This window comes from Polypterus senegalus, chromosome 14, assembly GCF_016835505.1.
Source record: "Polypterus senegalus isolate Bchr_013 chromosome 14, ASM1683550v1, whole genome shotgun sequence".
Classification (NCBI taxonomy): domain Eukaryota; kingdom Metazoa; phylum Chordata; class Cladistia; order Polypteriformes; family Polypteridae; genus Polypterus; species Polypterus senegalus.
The window spans coordinates 20,321,060-20,338,980 of NC_053167.1; the positions used below are offsets into that span (position 1 = coordinate 20,321,060).

General features: G+C 38.1%; 1 protein-coding gene across 1 annotated transcript; it reads right to left on the minus strand.

The window, feature by feature from the left end:
- Window positions 1–429: 429 nt before the first annotated feature.
- snrpb (small nuclear ribonucleoprotein polypeptides B and B1) lies at window positions 430–17,296 on the minus strand. Its single transcript, XM_039734783.1, has 7 exons — window positions 17,164–17,296; window positions 15,898–16,049; window positions 13,091–13,202; window positions 6,099–6,251; window positions 5,665–5,803; window positions 1,034–1,159; window positions 430–665 (listed from the first exon to the last, which is right to left on the minus strand). Exons 1-7 carry the CDS (start codon window positions 17,164–17,166, stop codon window positions 628–630), a joined length of 723 nt encoding a protein of 240 aa, XP_039590717.1. The 5' UTR covers window positions 17,167–17,296; the 3' UTR covers window positions 430–627.
- Between the last annotated feature and the right edge of the window lie 625 nt (window positions 17,297–17,921).

A 17,921-nucleotide genomic window follows, 5' to 3' on the forward strand; every position in this document is an offset into this window, starting at 1 on the left:
GAATAAATCGCTTGGAGTTTTCACTTAGTAGCCAAGTTGTTCCAACAGTGCCTTGCAGAACACAATCTCAAAATACAATTGCCACTTACTATAAACAGACATCTCTTTGAAATGTTGGAGGATGACCAAGTTACCCAAAATAAAATCCACTCCAACACAGGGACACCATGCAGATTCCACACTAAAAACAGACCATGATTTCAACCAAGGACTCTGAAGCTAGGAGGCAACTGCATGTACCATTATACCAACTGATATGTTTTATATGTCTAACTTGGATATTTAGATACCTGGAAATTCGTAATCACTCCTTTTAACATTTCACTGCAGTAATTGCTTCAGTGATATGTGCATAATTGAAGCAAAGCTAATGAAATATGCCTGTTAATGCTAGTAAATGACTCCTTGGGAACTCATTCTAAATTGTTGGTCCTGCAAATTCTTGAATGGCTGCAATATAGTAAACCATCCATCAAATTTTATTAAAATTTTACAAGTAAAAAAAATAAAAATATACAGAATGGTGAATGTAGCTTGTGAAGCCCACTAGTCCCACAGTACAACAAATAAGGAAACTGTTGAGTTTTCGTGTAGAGTATGAAGAGCTCCTTAGTGCAATCTGCTAACTTAAGGCCTAGGTGGACGCATGCCTGGTGGAGGAGGTCCTAAAAAAAGAAAAAAAATTGAAGGATTTTACAAACATGTCTATTTAAAGTTTTATCTTGAGTAAACTTTCAAAGTTTGGTTACAGCCTAGTAACAGTTACATGAAGTAGACTTGAAGTTTGCTACAAAGAATCTGCTTAATATTCTGGGTGTCAATTTATGAAAAGTGCCAATTTAAAGGGACACTTAGCAATCTAATTCAATGCAACTGTCAGTTATTAGGTCTTTACCATAATTTTTTTTTTTTTTAAATATTAATATTGCAATTATTCCATACACAATCAATTTTTACAAAAAGTAGAATTGAGAACAAGTCGACCTCCCCACCCCCGAGTCAATAAAATTGACAAAAAAAAAATCTGCATTACCTCTCATTCCAGGTGGCGGAGGCCTCATTCCTGGAGGAGGCATTCCCATTGGGGCACCTCTACCAGGAGGCATTCCCATTGGTGGGCCCATTGGGGGCCTCATGCCAGGTGGTGGACCCATCATTCCTGTGAAAAAGGGAAAGAACACAAGATATAAATGTCTGATTTTCGATTAGTACAAAGAATCCAGGTGTCTACAGTTTCATCTAAACTGGAAGAAGATTAGATTTCAGGGTAACTGTGAAACATCATTATCAAAATTCAGATCTAAAGTAATAAGTGATGCCATCACTGATTTAGCACACTAGGACGACTAGTATTTTGACTTCAGTATTGATACCAGCTTTTGGACCCAGTGCCGGAATTATATTACTGGAGCAAATTAACTTCGCATAACGCCATCCAAACCACCACCAACCCCAAAACCAGGTAGCACAACCATGAGCTTACCCAATGCAGCACCCCAGTCCATGTTGCACTTGTTGAGCTAGATAATCACATGTCTCCCTGTTTTGGCATGTGCTACAGTTTGAATACTTCAGCATGTTGAAATTTACTGATCCCTGGAGTCCACAATGCATCAAAGAGAAGGTAGAGGGTATGGTGATAGGGGACTGTTTCACTGTTTATATCAAACCTCACTGCCTTGCTACAGGCAGTGGTTCCACTTTGAATTCTGTAGTGCAGGTTTTTTTTTTTTTTAAAAATCAAGGATTACCACAATGAAAATAGTGTCACAAAGACAAATAGAAACATAAATAAAATTATTCATCTTTCCTTTCAAGCATATTTCAAATGTGATTACTACTAAGACAAAAGGGGGAACCAAACCTAATACCCTATCCACCCAAACCCATTTATCAAGAGCAGGGTCATGGGGTAACTAGTGTTTACTCGAGCAAGCGTCGGGCACAAAGAAAACCCATGTCTTCCTGCTTGGCTTTTACTTAACCTGAAGGAACCCCAATCTTTGAGCAGTCACTTTAAGATCTGTGTCCATAAAGCCGACTTTTTGTCCTTTTTCAATGTTTATTAACTTGCGGTTATTTTCAGTTACACAGTATGGGGTTTGCCTGAAGGTGTTCCAAATCTTATGCGTGTTTTTTTTGTTACAACACATACATACAGGGATTAAACCTACTAGCCAACTCGTAGCATACCAAATGCCGCATAATCAGGCCAGTTTAATGATTTTTAAGCACCGGGAGAAAACTAACATTTGAAAAATCGGTAATGTAATAAATCAGCAAGAAAAGCAACATTGTAACAATGCATGGAACGAACCAACACACACACAATCGTCCGTGTGGAGGTCAGGTGCGGAGGGTGGAACGGGAGGAGAGGAGAAGGACGTCCACTCGCTCCCTCCGCCATGCTAGTCTGCTGATTTCTCGTCCAGTATGCACTGCCTGCTCATGTGCCCAAATCCAACTCGTCACTCGAGTCTTTGTCGTGTTTGCACAGTCCAGATGTACCTGTGACTCACGCAGACTTTTCACTGTTCTGTGCGGTTTTTGCTGCCTTTCTATATATAATCCACCAAGACACCCGCCCACGGTAGAAGCGAGGTGGGACGGGGTGTGCACAAAGTGCAGGAGCATCTAAGAAGACGCATGTTTGTCACGGATGCAAATTGCTGTATGTAGCGTGTTAAACAGTTTGCTATGGTGCACGCAGTCGTACCCGAAAAGTTTTTAAAGACTGCTTACTTCATTGTGTATACGACTGTTGGTGAATGAAAAGACAATACAATACATTGTTTTACATTCGTGACAATTTTTTACATGCCGCATACAGCAATATACATCCGTGACAAACATGCCTCTTAGAAGAGAGAGAGAGAGAGAGAGAGAGAGAGAGAGAGAGTGCTTTTAAGTTTCCCGAAGCACCGCAATAAAGCGGCATTTTTTTTAGAGGAGCATCAGTATCTTCTAAGCAAACAGCCCCTCTGCTCACATCTACTCCGTCAGGCGCAGAGAACGAGAGAGATATTAAAGCAAACAATCAAAAAATCAATAAGTGTGCTTTTAAGTATGCGGAAGCACCTCGATAAAGCGGCATTTCTTAGGAGCGTCGGTATCCACTAGGCTCACACCCCCTTCGTCAGGCGCAGAGAATGTCAAGAGGGTGAGAGAGAGGCAGAGACAAGCAAACAATCAAGCACCGGGCGGGAAGCATATCTTATAGCATTGAGTAGTTCTAGTTAATATGTAATACATGCTCTGATTGGGTAGCTTCTAAGCCATCCGCCAATAGCATCCCTTGTATGAAATCAACTGGGCAAACAAACTGAGGAAGCATGTACCATAAATTAAAAGACCCATTGTCCGCAGAAATCCACGAACCAGTGAAATATCCGTAATATATTTAGATATGCTTACATTTAAAATCTGTGATAGAGTGAAGCTGCGAAAGAGCGAGGGATTACTGTGTGTGTATATATATATATATATATATATATATATATATATATATATATATATATATAAGTTAATGGGGTGCAGAACAAGGATAGAAGGATTTCAGAAAAGATAGTATGAAAGGTCACTTATCCAGGACCACGTGTCAACTAAGTTAAGAACTTCAAAAATGTAACTGATGCCACTCACTTATATGATCTTAATATTTTTAAAATGAGCTCTACCACTAACATTTTTCTAAATGTGTGAATCAGTTAAATTACTAAATGAAATTTGGGGTATAAAACCGTTTTAAAAAAGTGCTTACTTTTTTTGAAATGTAGCTTTTTTCCTATTTTATATGGGCGATTGAATAAATCTTGATGAGACCAGTTTCAAATATTTCAAGTATACCATCTGACAGGCTGCTCAATGTATACTGCTCATTTCATATTTTCTGGTGTTCTTACGGTTTCTCAGAGGTCTAACAAACATCTTTCACAATGCCACTTGGACATAAGACTACTTTCATACAGTGAGACAAGGAATTCTTTGCCAAGGCACATTAAGCTTGAAGCAAAAATGTTCTTTGCACCTCTGCAACAGATTTGGATTCAACATATGCCATAATAGCCACAGAGATGTTGATCATTGCCACTGAAAAATTCACTTGCATACAACACTGGCCCCAAACCAACCAGTTGCCCCTTCTAAACACCCAGAAAATAGTCATATCCGAAACCCTCACTTGTTTTCATTCTGACATTTCAATCTAGCACCAGGCAGTTCCTAATCTCTATTTTTTTTTAGGGTGTCTTTGCTGTTAGTCTTAGACTGACTGACTGTTTGGCAAACCATAGTTGAACACTGCACTGATGTATCAAAGCGGGATGGGGGTGTGCCCCCCCAGAGTCCCCCACCCCCATACCCAACCCCCCCCCAGAGAGTCAAAAGAAAGGAAGGTTAAAAAAAAAAAACCAGGGGGAGGGGAAGAAAGGTTGAGCACAAGGTTTTTCAAGGCTATTAACTTCTGGTACCAAAATTCCCCAAATGATAGTAACCGTACCATTACAAAAACTGGATATTTTCTGTACTTTCAGTACCAATATATAACACAATCCTCTCATATCCAAAACAAGCAATAGTCAATCACTGTCAAGTTTTTAATGACTCAAGGGCAAAGGTAAACAAAGGTAATAGGGGGTGGAAAAACCCAACAACTCGGGGTCATCTCACAAATCCTGCTATTAACAGTGGTTCATTCAACACTTTCAGAGTGAGTAAGACTGCAAACTCTACCCAAGCACTTGACACTTTAAAAATACCAACTTTATCTCAAAGCTGTCAGCTTCACCCATGTGAAATTACCAGGTAAAGTTCACCCTAAATAAAAAAGCATACTGAGAGCTGCTACACTAGCAAAACCAGGCAATTACAGAAGCTGCAATAAAAATGCACAGTAATTCAAATCAAGCAGAAACTAATGCCCTGCCCACCACAGTAACTCATTTAAAACCCTCAGTCAACCCATTTACTGCAACTAAACTGACATCAGAGCAGAGAAGTTCACATAACTGACTCCACAAAACGTTTAATCCCTGTCACTGCCTATAACAGCTCAATAACTGAATCTCAAACATGTAAAAATTCGTCACAGTGTCCACAATGTGCTTTAAGTCTTGCCACCTGTAACTTATGTGGAGTCTTTTTTTTTTTTTAAATATAAAGTGTTCTAACAGACATATAAGGCACACAAACATCCATTACGTGGAGGGACAGAAGTTGCCGATATTTTGCCGTGAAATCACTATGTCTGGAAGAATTTGGAATACAAATAGGTACAAAGTCAAACAGGCACTAGTTTAGGTACTTCTCATAAACCCTAGTACATACAAAATAAACTACAACAATAAAGTGTACATAATGGTCATTTTTATTATAGCATTTTACACAAGGGAAAAAAACAACATGAACCTATGGGTCAATGGACACCTGTCATTTCAGTAGACCATATAATTCTGACCAAGAAAGGTTTACAGTACCACATGTATTAACAGTTTAACACATGTATTTAGCCATATATGGAATATCTTAAGTGTTCTGTTAAGAAAAACATGCTACTTTCTAACATGTTTCAACACTCAAGACATCTCTGAAGGAATACCAGCTTCAATATGAATTTTTCATGAGCTACCTCAATTTCTATCATAAAAGTTGATAAACCGTACATACCTGGAGGGGGTGCACCTCTGGCCATTGGTGGAGGTGGAGCACCACGACCAGGTGGATACTGTGTTGGGGCCCCAGCAATACTGGCACCTGCTGCTGCAGCTGCTGCTGCTACTGTACCACGTCCCTGAGGAGTCATCACCTAATAAAGAAAAACAATGAGCTACATACAATGAATCTGACAGGAATTCAAAGCTTCAGATCAGATATTAGAAACAGCAAAAGCATTACAAAAAAGGAAAAAAATTACCACAATCAATGTTTCTGAAATCTTTGCTAATAGGTCAAAGTGTGTTAACACATAACCAGAAATACTAAACTGGTCAATTTTGTGACTACTGTAAGGAACATTAGTTGAAAAATTCGTATTAAAATGTTTTCAAAAGATTACCAAGACCACTGTTCAGAATTGCATAATATTAAGAAGCATTACACACCTGTTGCGAAGGTCCTCCAACACCACGCACAGGACCTGCAAGTCCTGCTGGAGCTTGAGGCATTGGTGCTCCTGCTGGTACTCCTCTACCAGCAGCTCTTCCCACACCAGGGCCACCAGCAACACCAGCAAGAGGTACTCTAGCAATTCCAGTCTGTAAAGAAAATAATGATTATCTAACACAAGTCCTTTTAATAACCTATTCACTCATATGTACTTGATATCTACAAATGACTGGGGTATGCAGGCAAAATACTTAACGTTTTATTGTAAACATGTGCAAAGTATCAAAACACAGTTTTCCAGTCTAGACTTGAGCATGAACAAAGAATCTCCAAGTCAGGGGTGCCCACAATTTTTCGGCTTTTAAAAAAGGACCAGGTTGAAATGACCTACCTATATTAAAAATGATTTTTATACATAAAATGTATTTTGTCGTACCTTGCATAACTAAATAACCTTTATGGCACAAAAACAATTCAATACATTTATGGTCACTACAGTATTTGGATTTAATAATCATCATCATGTGGGAAAAGGGTGACTCGCATAAAGTAGAGCTGAATAATGCAGTCAAGGAACTTTTGAATCCAGCCGAGTGAAAAAAATGACAGCTGTCCGATTAACTGGGATTTTAGTTCCCTCTCCTTTCTCAGATCGCTTTTTGGAAGGATGTCAGTTTCGTAGTTTTTAATGAACAGTTCGAAAATGCCTTTCCACATTTTCCTTTGGAATACCAATGATAGATTGACAGATCAGACAAACGCACTTCAATTGTAACATCCCGAGAGAAAAAAAAAACTCTTCCAATTCCACATCCAGCCCATACCCTCCCTCAAACAATTTTTTTTTTTTTTAATTCCTTCTTTAGTCGATATAAATTGGAAGGCTAAATAAATCACAGCTGGAGTTTTGCAGTAGCTCACGCATTTAATCGTGCGTGCAGGATGAACCAGTGTGTTAGAAGAGAAGATCTCAGACTGGCCACCCTGTATGTCAATCAAGAGGCAAATGCCATAGGGAGGATATGAGATAGACTAAGTTTAAAATTATTTATTTTTTTTTAAAAATACAACGCGATCTACCTGCACTGCCTTTGCGATCGGCGCATTAGGCACCCCTGCTCTAAGTGATATGGACTAGTTTAAAATCCCCTTACAAACCAAGAGCAAATTTATCTAGATACAGGACCCATGCAAACCTTACCACACCTCTCCGGCAAGACATACTGGTTGACTATCGAGCTGGTGTAAACAATGGTTGGTAGATAATTTTATCAAGCTAAACTATGAAGAAGCAGAGGCTACACTAGACTACTTTTATTGGTCTCTGACAAATTTGACAGTTTTTTGCTAGGATGATCAACTTCCTGTTTAATAGTGGTTGGGAATCACATTGGAGCAAATGGGACTATTCAGCTGTTCTTTCAAAACTCTTCCCAAACTGACCATGGCATAAAGAATGTTACACAATTAGCGGAGCACATCATGTCCTCTAAAAAACTTTAGAAGGGATGAAGGTATTTTCAGGAAAATTCTTTTCAACTGCAATGCTTTATGTATGCAGTTAGTATCAAAATGTGCTGAATATATAGGTAGTGTTAAGATACAAGGGTCACAGATCGCTTTGATATTTACACACTGCGGTTGTAATTTCTGTTATTAAGTACAAGTATTGAATATCAGTATTAGATTTACATTAGTACATGATTGCCGATTTGTTAGTAATGCAATTGATAGGAGTTTTATTACATTAATTATACAATTATATTAAACATTCTGTCAATATCAGTGTTTCACACTTTAATAAAAATCGTGAAAAAAATTCAACCTTAGGATTTTGTTGAATCTTGATGTTTTAGATTATCCAGAGTCCTCCCCCCCCAAAAAAACAAAAAAACCACACAAAACATTTTTGAAAATGTGTGTAAACAGAACACGAAAATGCTTTGACCAAGGTCATCAAAAAATAAGGAATCCTGTTAACTTTTGGGTCACTTACAGCAACCAGAAGTAGCACTTTAACTGAATACTTTCACAAATTCTCAACTATGGTTATAAATTACAGAGGGGATTCAAATTTTGTATAGATATTTATGATAAAAAGCAAACATGAAATTTGAGAAAAATTACTAGTAATTTAAACCACCATCCAAGTTTTTTGTATCATGGAAATTTGTACATATTAAACTGTATTCAAATTTAACACATTCTTTTAATAACTTAATCTTAATGTATACATCCATTTAACAAATGTATCCAAACACTGAACAAGTCAAATATAAAGATGGAGATGTAGCAGCTTGTTGTTCCCATTACATGTTCTGGGTAACATTTAATTCTGATCTACTTAGTGGGATGGAACAGCAGCTATTTTGAGAAGATAACTATGTACAGACGGAAGACAGTCATTCTCTGCAAAAATGCAGATTGCATATAAAAGAGCTACCCTGATTAACATGAAACGATGAGATAAGGTTATTTGTTACAAAGGAGAACAAAAAGGAACACTAACAACCTCGACTAGGTTTCAGACGTTGTTACATAACCGGATATGCCAGATCCACGCAAGCGAACACTTCTGAGTTCATGTACCCAGAAGTGTGAATGTTGTCTCATCTCCAGGTGTTAACATTAGGATTCCCTGAAGCCTACAAAAAAAAAACAAAAAAAAACCCCAAACACCTTGTAATCCCGGCCCACTTTAAATTCATTGGCACCTCTCCATCACCGTCTGTTTGGTAAATGCGTTCATCAGCACAAGCAGCCTGCTATCCTATCCCCACCTTGACAGGGCTCAACTCTGGCAAAAAGCTCTCCTAGCTCAAGCCAAGGCTCCTTATCTACGTTTGTGGTGCCTGGTGAATAGGGTAAAAAAATAGTCATTTGGAATACATACATTTCATGTGTGCTCGGTGTCTACAGCAATCTGTGTAAATGTAGGATGAAATGAGGCAGGAATCGAACACTACTAAAAAAAATGCTTTTCATATTTTAGTAATTGACAAAAATTAGACATGGAGTATAAATGTATGAAGACTGAAGTCCAAATGTCAAATAAACACTTTCGCAAAACATAAGTGTGCTTTTATTCAAGAACTTAACAGTAGAAAAAGAAATCCAGTTGGGGAACGACACTGACATGACAGGACAGCTTGGGTGGTGCAGCAGTAAGAAATGCTGACTTGTAATGAAGAAGTCACCGATTTGATTCCAAGCATGACCGCTTTGAGCACTGAGCTGCTCTTATTGTTATTATACAATAAAAAAAAAACATTTTAATTTGATCCTTAACAGCCAGTGTAAATTTATGGTACTTTTAAAGGTTCATTTTTTTAATTCAGTTTTATTCTCAGTCACGTTCACACTCCCCCACGATCTGACACTGCTGTTTTCAAATAGAAACATGCCATAAAAGAGGTGAACTCGGATGTGCATGAAGGCTCCACATCAAAGAACGAACAGAAGCCCTCCCCGGGAAGAAACATCCACTCACACAAACAAGAACACAGCTGCACCAAGCATAAAGGAGATAGATGGCACTGTTTGGATGAGTCGTGTTGGGCAGACTGGCTGGCAGGATGACATCCATGTCCCTAGTCAAAACAGCAGGGTTTACAGAGCTCGCAAACATATCAGGCAAAGTCTTGGTTGTGATTATGTTTTGTGATGGTCTTTATATGAAAAACATGTATATATGTTACTTATATAAACGCAATATTAAATGTTTACCTATATTTACTTCCTACAGCATAAAGTCACAAGCAGACTACAGTGCGACGCAAGCTTGCACTGGAGTGTCTAGCTACAGGTGGGTGAGCGACTCACTGTTTATGGGCAGTTTATTGGGCAGCATACAGGCTTGAGCAGATTTGTGGCAGATAATTTTGCACAGTGTACTGACCTATTAGGCAAGCGATTATTTTGACCATGTTATCATTTTTATGCATATATTCCAACTCCAAGATCTATTAACTTGAATGCTTATTGGATTTAAGCATATCAGGTGATGTGTATTTGTGTAGTTAGGGAGGATGTGGCCTAAGGAGATCAACACACTATATCAAGATATTCATGATTAGGCAGCTTGTTTTCCTCAGGCAAAATTGGCCAAAACAAGATTTAACTGACTCTGAAAAGTGAAATTGTAAAAAGTCTTTCATAGGGATGCAGCACTCTTGAAATTGCGAAGAAATTGTGGCGTGATCACAGAACCATTAAACGTTTTGTTACAAATAGTCAGAGTCACAAGAAATGTTTCACGAAAAGAGACACATTGACTACCAAAGACTTAAGGATCAAACATGAAGCTACCAAGAACCCATTATCCTCCAGTGCGGTCATATTCCAGAACTGCACCTTAGAGTGCCCAGAAGTACAAGGGTGCTCAGTGACATGGCCAAGGTAAGGAGGGCTGAAACCTGACCACCTCTGAACAAGACATACAAGTTGAAATGTCAAGACTGGGCCATGAAATATCTGAAGACAGATTTTTTTTTTTTTTTTTATATAAAGGTTTTATGGACTGATGAGATGACAGTGACTCTTGACAGACAAGAAGGATGGGCCCGTGGCTGGTTCAGTAATGGGCACAGAACTCCACTTCAACTCAGACACCAGCAAGGTGGAGGTGAGGTACTGGTATGGGCTGGTATTATAAAAGATGAGCTAGTTGGTCCTTTTGGGTTGAAGATGGACTCAAAATCAACTCCCAAACCTACTGTCATTTTTTAGAAGACACTTTCTTCAAACAGTGGTACAGGAAAAAAAGTCTGCATCTTACAAGTCGACCATGATTTTTATGCAGGATAATGCTCCATAACATGCATCGAGGTACTCCACTGCATGGCTAGCCAGTAAAGGCCTTAAAGTTCAAAGAATGACATGGCTCCCTTCCACACCTGACCTAAACTCTATTGAGAACATGTGGGCCCTTAAATGGGAGATTTAAAGTGAAAGGAAAATGGTACACTTCCCTGAACAATGTCTGGGAGGCTGCGATTGCTGCTGCACAAAAAGTTGATCAAGAAACTGACAGACTATGAATGGAAGGCTTATGATTGTTATTGAAAAGGGTCACTTTTTTGGAAATGTCAAACGTTTTTGTAAATTTTGAGTTGCTTATTATTCTCACTTTAACAGATGAAAAAAATTAAGATGGAAATATTTTCATTTTTCCTTGACTTGTGTAATAATTCTGCACACTAATACTTGCACAATAACTGTGCACACATATGTAATCCCCTGAGAAAGTTCATATTCACATTTCCTTTGTAAAAACATTCAAGTTTATTAACATTTTGCATTGACTATTTGTTCCATATTAAAATTAAATCCTCAGAAATACAACTTGCCTAATTGTGCACACAGCGTAAGTGTTACGTATTTTGTATAGAAAGCAAAAATGTTAGGTTTGAATACACAATGGGATGTCCAAAAATCAAGAGTGCACCTTATAAGAAGGGTTTAGGAGTTGCAGTGTTCAGAAGCCATTATGAAGAAAAATAGAATGTTACTTTATATAGCACGATTGGTGGAGTGCAACTCCAAGGATGTTATGCTCAAGCTTTATAAAAACACACTGGCAAGGTCTCATTTGGAGTACTGTGTGCAGTTATGGTCTCCAGGCTATCAAAAGGACATAACAGGACAAAAGGTCAACAGAAGAGTGACTAGGCTCATTCCAGGGCTACAGGGGATGAACTATGTAATATGATTAAAAAGAGCAGAGCCTAGAGTTTAAGCAAAAGATTAAGAGAAGACATGAAGTGTTTAAAAATCATGAAGGGAATAAATACAGTGTATCGAGGCTTGTTTTAAAACAAGTTCATCAAGAACATGGAGACAGTTGGAAACTTAAGGGTAAATTTCACACAAACATTAGGAAATTCTTCATTACACAGAACCATAGACACTTGGAATAAGCTACGAAGTAGTGTGGTAGACAGTAAGATTTCAGGGATTTTCAAAACTAAACTTGATGTATTTTTAGAAGACTGGTGAGCTTTGTTGGGCTGAAGAGCCTGTTCTTGTCTAGATTGTTCTAATGTTCTAACAGTCAGTGGAGCTGGTTTTCATCTGTCACTGGAGAGAGGATGTTGACCCTTTGTTGATGTTGACACTACCCCTTTGTACGGATGCCCATTTGTTTTGTTTATTGCCTCTTTCTATTTGGTTGATGTTGATATATGTTTGTGTTCTAGCTGCAACATTTTGCAGATTGGGGTATTTAAGATCTGTATGATGAGTTGTCCTTTTTGATAAAGATAAATGATAAATCTGGCACCAGAGTTCCTATATTGTTGAGATGCGGTTCCATTATCAATGATATTATCGATATACTGTTTCCACACCCCCCCCCCCTTTCTGAGGTATTTTAGCTTTAATACTCAGTCGTGGAAGACACAGTATAGAGTGAGACGGAGGACCAAACGTAGGAATTACAAATCCCTGCCCCAACCACCACTAAAGGCAGCTAACCACCCCACCCCCCACCGGCCCTCCATGGTATGTCACCACCTTATTGGTTTTCATTACTAAAACCATATGCCCTATCACATTCACTTTGTTCCACTCATACCATGTTGCTAAATGTCCCATTTTGCAGGCTCTGCACTATGGGCCACGGCTGTGGAAACTCTACCTATGGAGCTTAACACCTGTACATCACCCTGCTTTTTAATTTAAACTTAAATTCCATCTATATCACAATACATTTTGTTAGCTTCTGCTAACCTTGTATATAAAAAAAAAACAAAAAAAAAAAAACACAAACAAACATGTCCTTGAGTATTTTAAAAGGGGCTTCCAAGTAAAATGTGTTACTGTTGGCCACAGGCAAGATTTCTTGGCATAAAGTCAGACATACTAAATACTGTCGCAGTTCAGCTATGCATTACAAAAATCAGGACTCTTATCTTCTGAAAAACATTATTTTAACAGTCAAAAAACAGCTCGATACCATATTCAATGCAAGCATAAAATGAAAACTTACATCTTTTGGTGGAGGACCTTCTACTGTCATGGAAACCAAATTTTCCCCACGCAGAAGTACCAATCCAAGCACTCTTTTCTCCTCACGTTCTGGCTGCTTTGAGTTTTTAGGTCTAGAAAAATTTGTTAAAAAATTAACTTGCATTCTCGTAACAAAATTTCTGTAAAGTTTAACAGCACATTCAATAAAATTCACAAATGATTCAATAAACCTTATGCTCCAAGACACAGACGGAAGATGTGGTGTGGGAGTCTGTCCAAGTACACCCACACATGCAGAAAGCCCTGCTAACTTTTTAGTCACTAAAATGACTTTCCACATACCAATGAACAATGTAAATGTTTCTCCTTTAATCTTAAAGAACTTTCTAATGCCCACACTGAAGAATGCAATGTGAAAACACAAGAAGTAGTGTCATTACCAGGATATGTCTGCTACATGAAGCATAGTATTAATGTTATTAGTATTAATATATACTAAGGGTGGAGACAATGGTTAAAGATAGTCAGTCTTTGATTGGAAGGCCACATCATCAATACAAACAAACATACATCAATAGACTTCAAACAATTGCAGAAATCTCCTCAATTTTTTTTTTTTTAAATCATGAATACCTTACAAGAAAGCTGTCCAACACTCAGAAGGCATTTTCTCACTCAGTCCATTTGCTTTCATTTTATCAGCAAACTGTCAAGTGAACTAAATAAACACCCTGTGACCACATCCTGAATGTTTTTCACTGACCAAAAACTTACCAGGGGGAAAAAAAAAAAAAAAAATACCATGGAGGGTTAACAATTGCATTTGCAACTTTGCGCACTGAAGTATTTTCCCCTAATTTGGTTTATTTACCAAATACAGCCATGAGAGCAAAACACCTATTGAACAAGTGGAAGACTACTTTCAAAATCATGAAAGTAAGTAAAGACATTTGAAAGAGGCAAGTGTACAGAAAAAGCCAGCTCTGCTGAGGACAGTTGCTTAAGCTGACAGTACATGCAGCAGTACAGTTAACGTATAATGTTCCATTTTAAAATTTCCTGTAACGGACATATATGAACATAACCCAAGTTTAGTTTCTCAAACCAGGTAGGTGTCTGCTGTTGTAACATCGGATATTAAATGTTAATTTTGAACTGTCGGATTAACATTTACTGTGAAAGTTACTGCACGCAACAAGGATGTCCTACCTCACTGCATGCATTACTTTTAGTTTAAGATTAGGGGGTTTGTTAGTGTTTAAGGAACATCTGTTCATTTGTCTCCCCCCGTGTAAGTGGTTTGATTGACGCTATCAAAAGAGGATTTAAAACCGTTGTCCAACTGTACGTGTCAAAGAACTGGTGAGATCGATAGGGTATTTGGCTTGCTCCAATTCACTGGTAACTGTGCAAGCCGTTTGAAGATTGAGTTACATTTGTACCTATGTGCCTTTTTATTTGTATCTTTGTTTTTAATGCTCCACATTAACCCTTAACTCATCATGCTATGAAAGATTCCCTATTACTGACAGCTATCACAGCATACATAATTTTACATATAATACTCAGTACTTCATGTAGTTAGATTATTCCTCAGTGTCTGATCATATACCTCATGATAACCACTTCAGATTTCACTTACTACTACTGCACAGCAAACACCCTTTCCAATGGGTCTTGGCAATATTCTTTTGATCCATACCGGGGTGCATTTGCTATCTTCACATTTACCTAAGCAAACCAGACTCGTGGAAATATGAATTAAAATCACACCCTGGCATAGATACTGTGTGGTGCTTAGGTAGAATAGGAGCTAATTATTTATAATCCACAAGCATCTCTCTAGTCCCTCTGCACAGGTAACAGTAACTTACATGGTTAATGTTTTGAAAAGATGTTAAAATTTTAAGACATCACATAGTCCTAATGCACATCCCCTCATTAGCTTAAATGATGCACCTGCTGATATTAGATGCCTCAGTAGCTTAGGCATTTAAATCAGAATGGAAACTAGTTAAAAAGGTATGGGAAAAATAAACCAAACAAATTAATGCAAAAAATATTGTCACTGATAACACTAATTTATTCTGTCTACTACATAAAACATATGCATTCTAGACACTATGTACAAAAACAAAGAAAAAAAAGTCTGGGACAAATTCTACTGCATTACTACTTGGAAAAGGTTGCAGAAAGCTTATTGTCCACCAGGCACCCACCGTCACAGGTTTTATTGCAACATAGCTAACTCTAGTTAATGGAGCTTAAAAGTCTTCTGCTTGACCTGGGAACTGAGAATATTTGCATTATTTTTAGAACTCATGCTTTTTCTAAAGTATTTTTTAAATATCTAACATTTCAATGGAAGCTTCTACAAAACGGTTGACCTCAGACTTCTGTCAGCTGGCATCTTTTCCAGGTTACTCCAATTTAACATCAGCAGGGTGTAGTGAGCAACAAGCCCATTGCTTCTCTTAACTATTGTTATGCCCCTAGTAAAACTAAGCAGTCAGTAACAAGAGGGCAATTGCAAAGCCCAAGAATGTCTGTGCTGCAAACCAGTGAAATACACATCAATAATAGAGAAATGCTCATCTTCAAAACTGCCAACATACCTAGTGGACTTTTATACATGACGCTGTACACAGTTCTTAACAGCTGGAAACTTTATAACAGTTTAACAATACATTAGAAGTGGAAGCAGAGAAACGCAAGTGAAACAAGTTTAGAATACTAAACAGGACATAAAACAGCTTTCCACACATCAATTCAACTATAAATTAATCATTTCATAAACTTAAACAATTAAACGGCCAAAAAACTTACTTGATCTTTCTGAATTCATCACAGTCACACAAAATAAGGTTCATATGCTTGTCAAAGGCTTTGAAGGTACCTATGAAGATCCTCCCATCCTGAAGTATGCAGCGCATCCTATAGTCTATGTGCTGCAGCATTTTGCTGCTTTTACCTACCGTCTGCAAATGAAACCATAATTAGAAACATGGGAAATATGGGTTAAGTTCAATAATAAGGTTAAAATTCTTAATACAGTGCAATACAGTACATTTATTCTCACAGCTGGACAGACCACCAGCGAGAAGAAAAAAGGTTACGTTGTCTTAACTCAGCAGGTACTGTCGCGACAAGAGTCCAAGAACAATTCAATGAATTATCGAAAACTACTTGCACGGAACGCAACCAAAGGTTTTCCAGCTACTAACAAGCCTTTACAAAGTTAACTCCAGAAATGTAGAAGTACTCGCACACAAACACAGCAGCCGCAGAAAGTGTTCATACCAGCGGCCAAACGCCTCAATTCGAAGACCCAAAATGCTTTTAAAAACTATTTTTAAAAATTGCATGCTAAATTTTAAAATGGCCAATTCGTCAACTGTAATACTTACAAATAACGCATTGCTCAAACTGCACATTAAGGATTTTTAAACGCTTGACGCGCATGTTAAACCCTGTTGCCATTAGCACAAACACAGTTTAAAATGACATCAAAACCTTAAACTATCAGGAACGTAACCTACACCCCAACATTTATGCCCTCAATAAAAGCTCGAAAGTTTAATATTTTCTGGTAGAAAGAGGAATAATTACGGGTTTGTACAAATTCTCGCACGGTAACAGACAGTACTTTCAGGACACAAAATTCTTAAAACTAAAAACTTTGCCAAACACAAGCTACGCGTAACTGCAACAAAAACAAACATAAATTAAGGTCTTTTTGGCGCACAAATCGAAAAGCATAGACAAGTACCTTGAACCTTGATGCAAAAAGGCCATTTTTTTAAAGATTCCAATGCTCATCAACGTCCAGGTGATATCCGACACAAAGGGACCCCAGTCTTAGAATCATATTCGCAGGAACAGTTACAATTATAAATAAATGCATACGAGAGAAACGTAGGTCATGTGTTATACAGCCCAAGTAGCGCCTACTGCATGGAACAGTCGCCATACTACATCTCGGCTTTCCGTTTTGATGTACCACATCAGTACAATTAATCTGAAACATTACCACAAAATATTCCCGCCACTTACACCATCTATGACTTTAAACACGATATTATAATCTCTTACCATGATTGCCGCTTAGTTCGCACCGATCACTTACGGATTCACCAAGTAGACAAAGAAAAATTGATCCGTGCAGCGCGAGCGCTAGCAGGACCTGCTTTATTACAGCGAGAAGCCGGAAGTATGTGCATCACGTCAAAAATATCCGACTAGAAACTTTTTTCAGCACAGCGGATGAAAGGGGAGCATAAATTTGGTGACACCCTTAATTGTAAACTGTGTAAGCACGCTTATTATTTGAGACAGAAACCCACACAACCCTAATCTTAACCATGATGTAAGCAGACGCATCGCATAGCGTGGACCTCCACACTTTCTAGTGGCATTTTAGACATAAGTAATTATCCTTTTTTGGGTGTTGTGAAGATATCTGTGCTCTGTGGAATTCAGTACGCTTTCACGAGGAAGTCCATGATAATCACAAAGTGCGTCAGCGCCAAATCAAAAGGAACACTCATAACAAGCGGACTGTGCGTAATTGTATCGTGGATAAGTAAAATATATACTATTTGCTGTGTATTGAACTGCTTAAAAAACTTTTCATCGAAGGATTATAAATTTAAGTACGAACTGAATGATGCCTATTTAAAACGTGTTAAAATTGAACTGCTGTGGGCTTGCCGATCAGTGTTCTTTTGGACTAGGCAATTCGGAGTTGCTATACGGGCGCTGTGTTCAGTCAATGAGAACAGCATTCTATACAAAACAAGTTTGTCAACTCTGCTACATACGGAAGCATGTAAACATAGATACAACGCTGG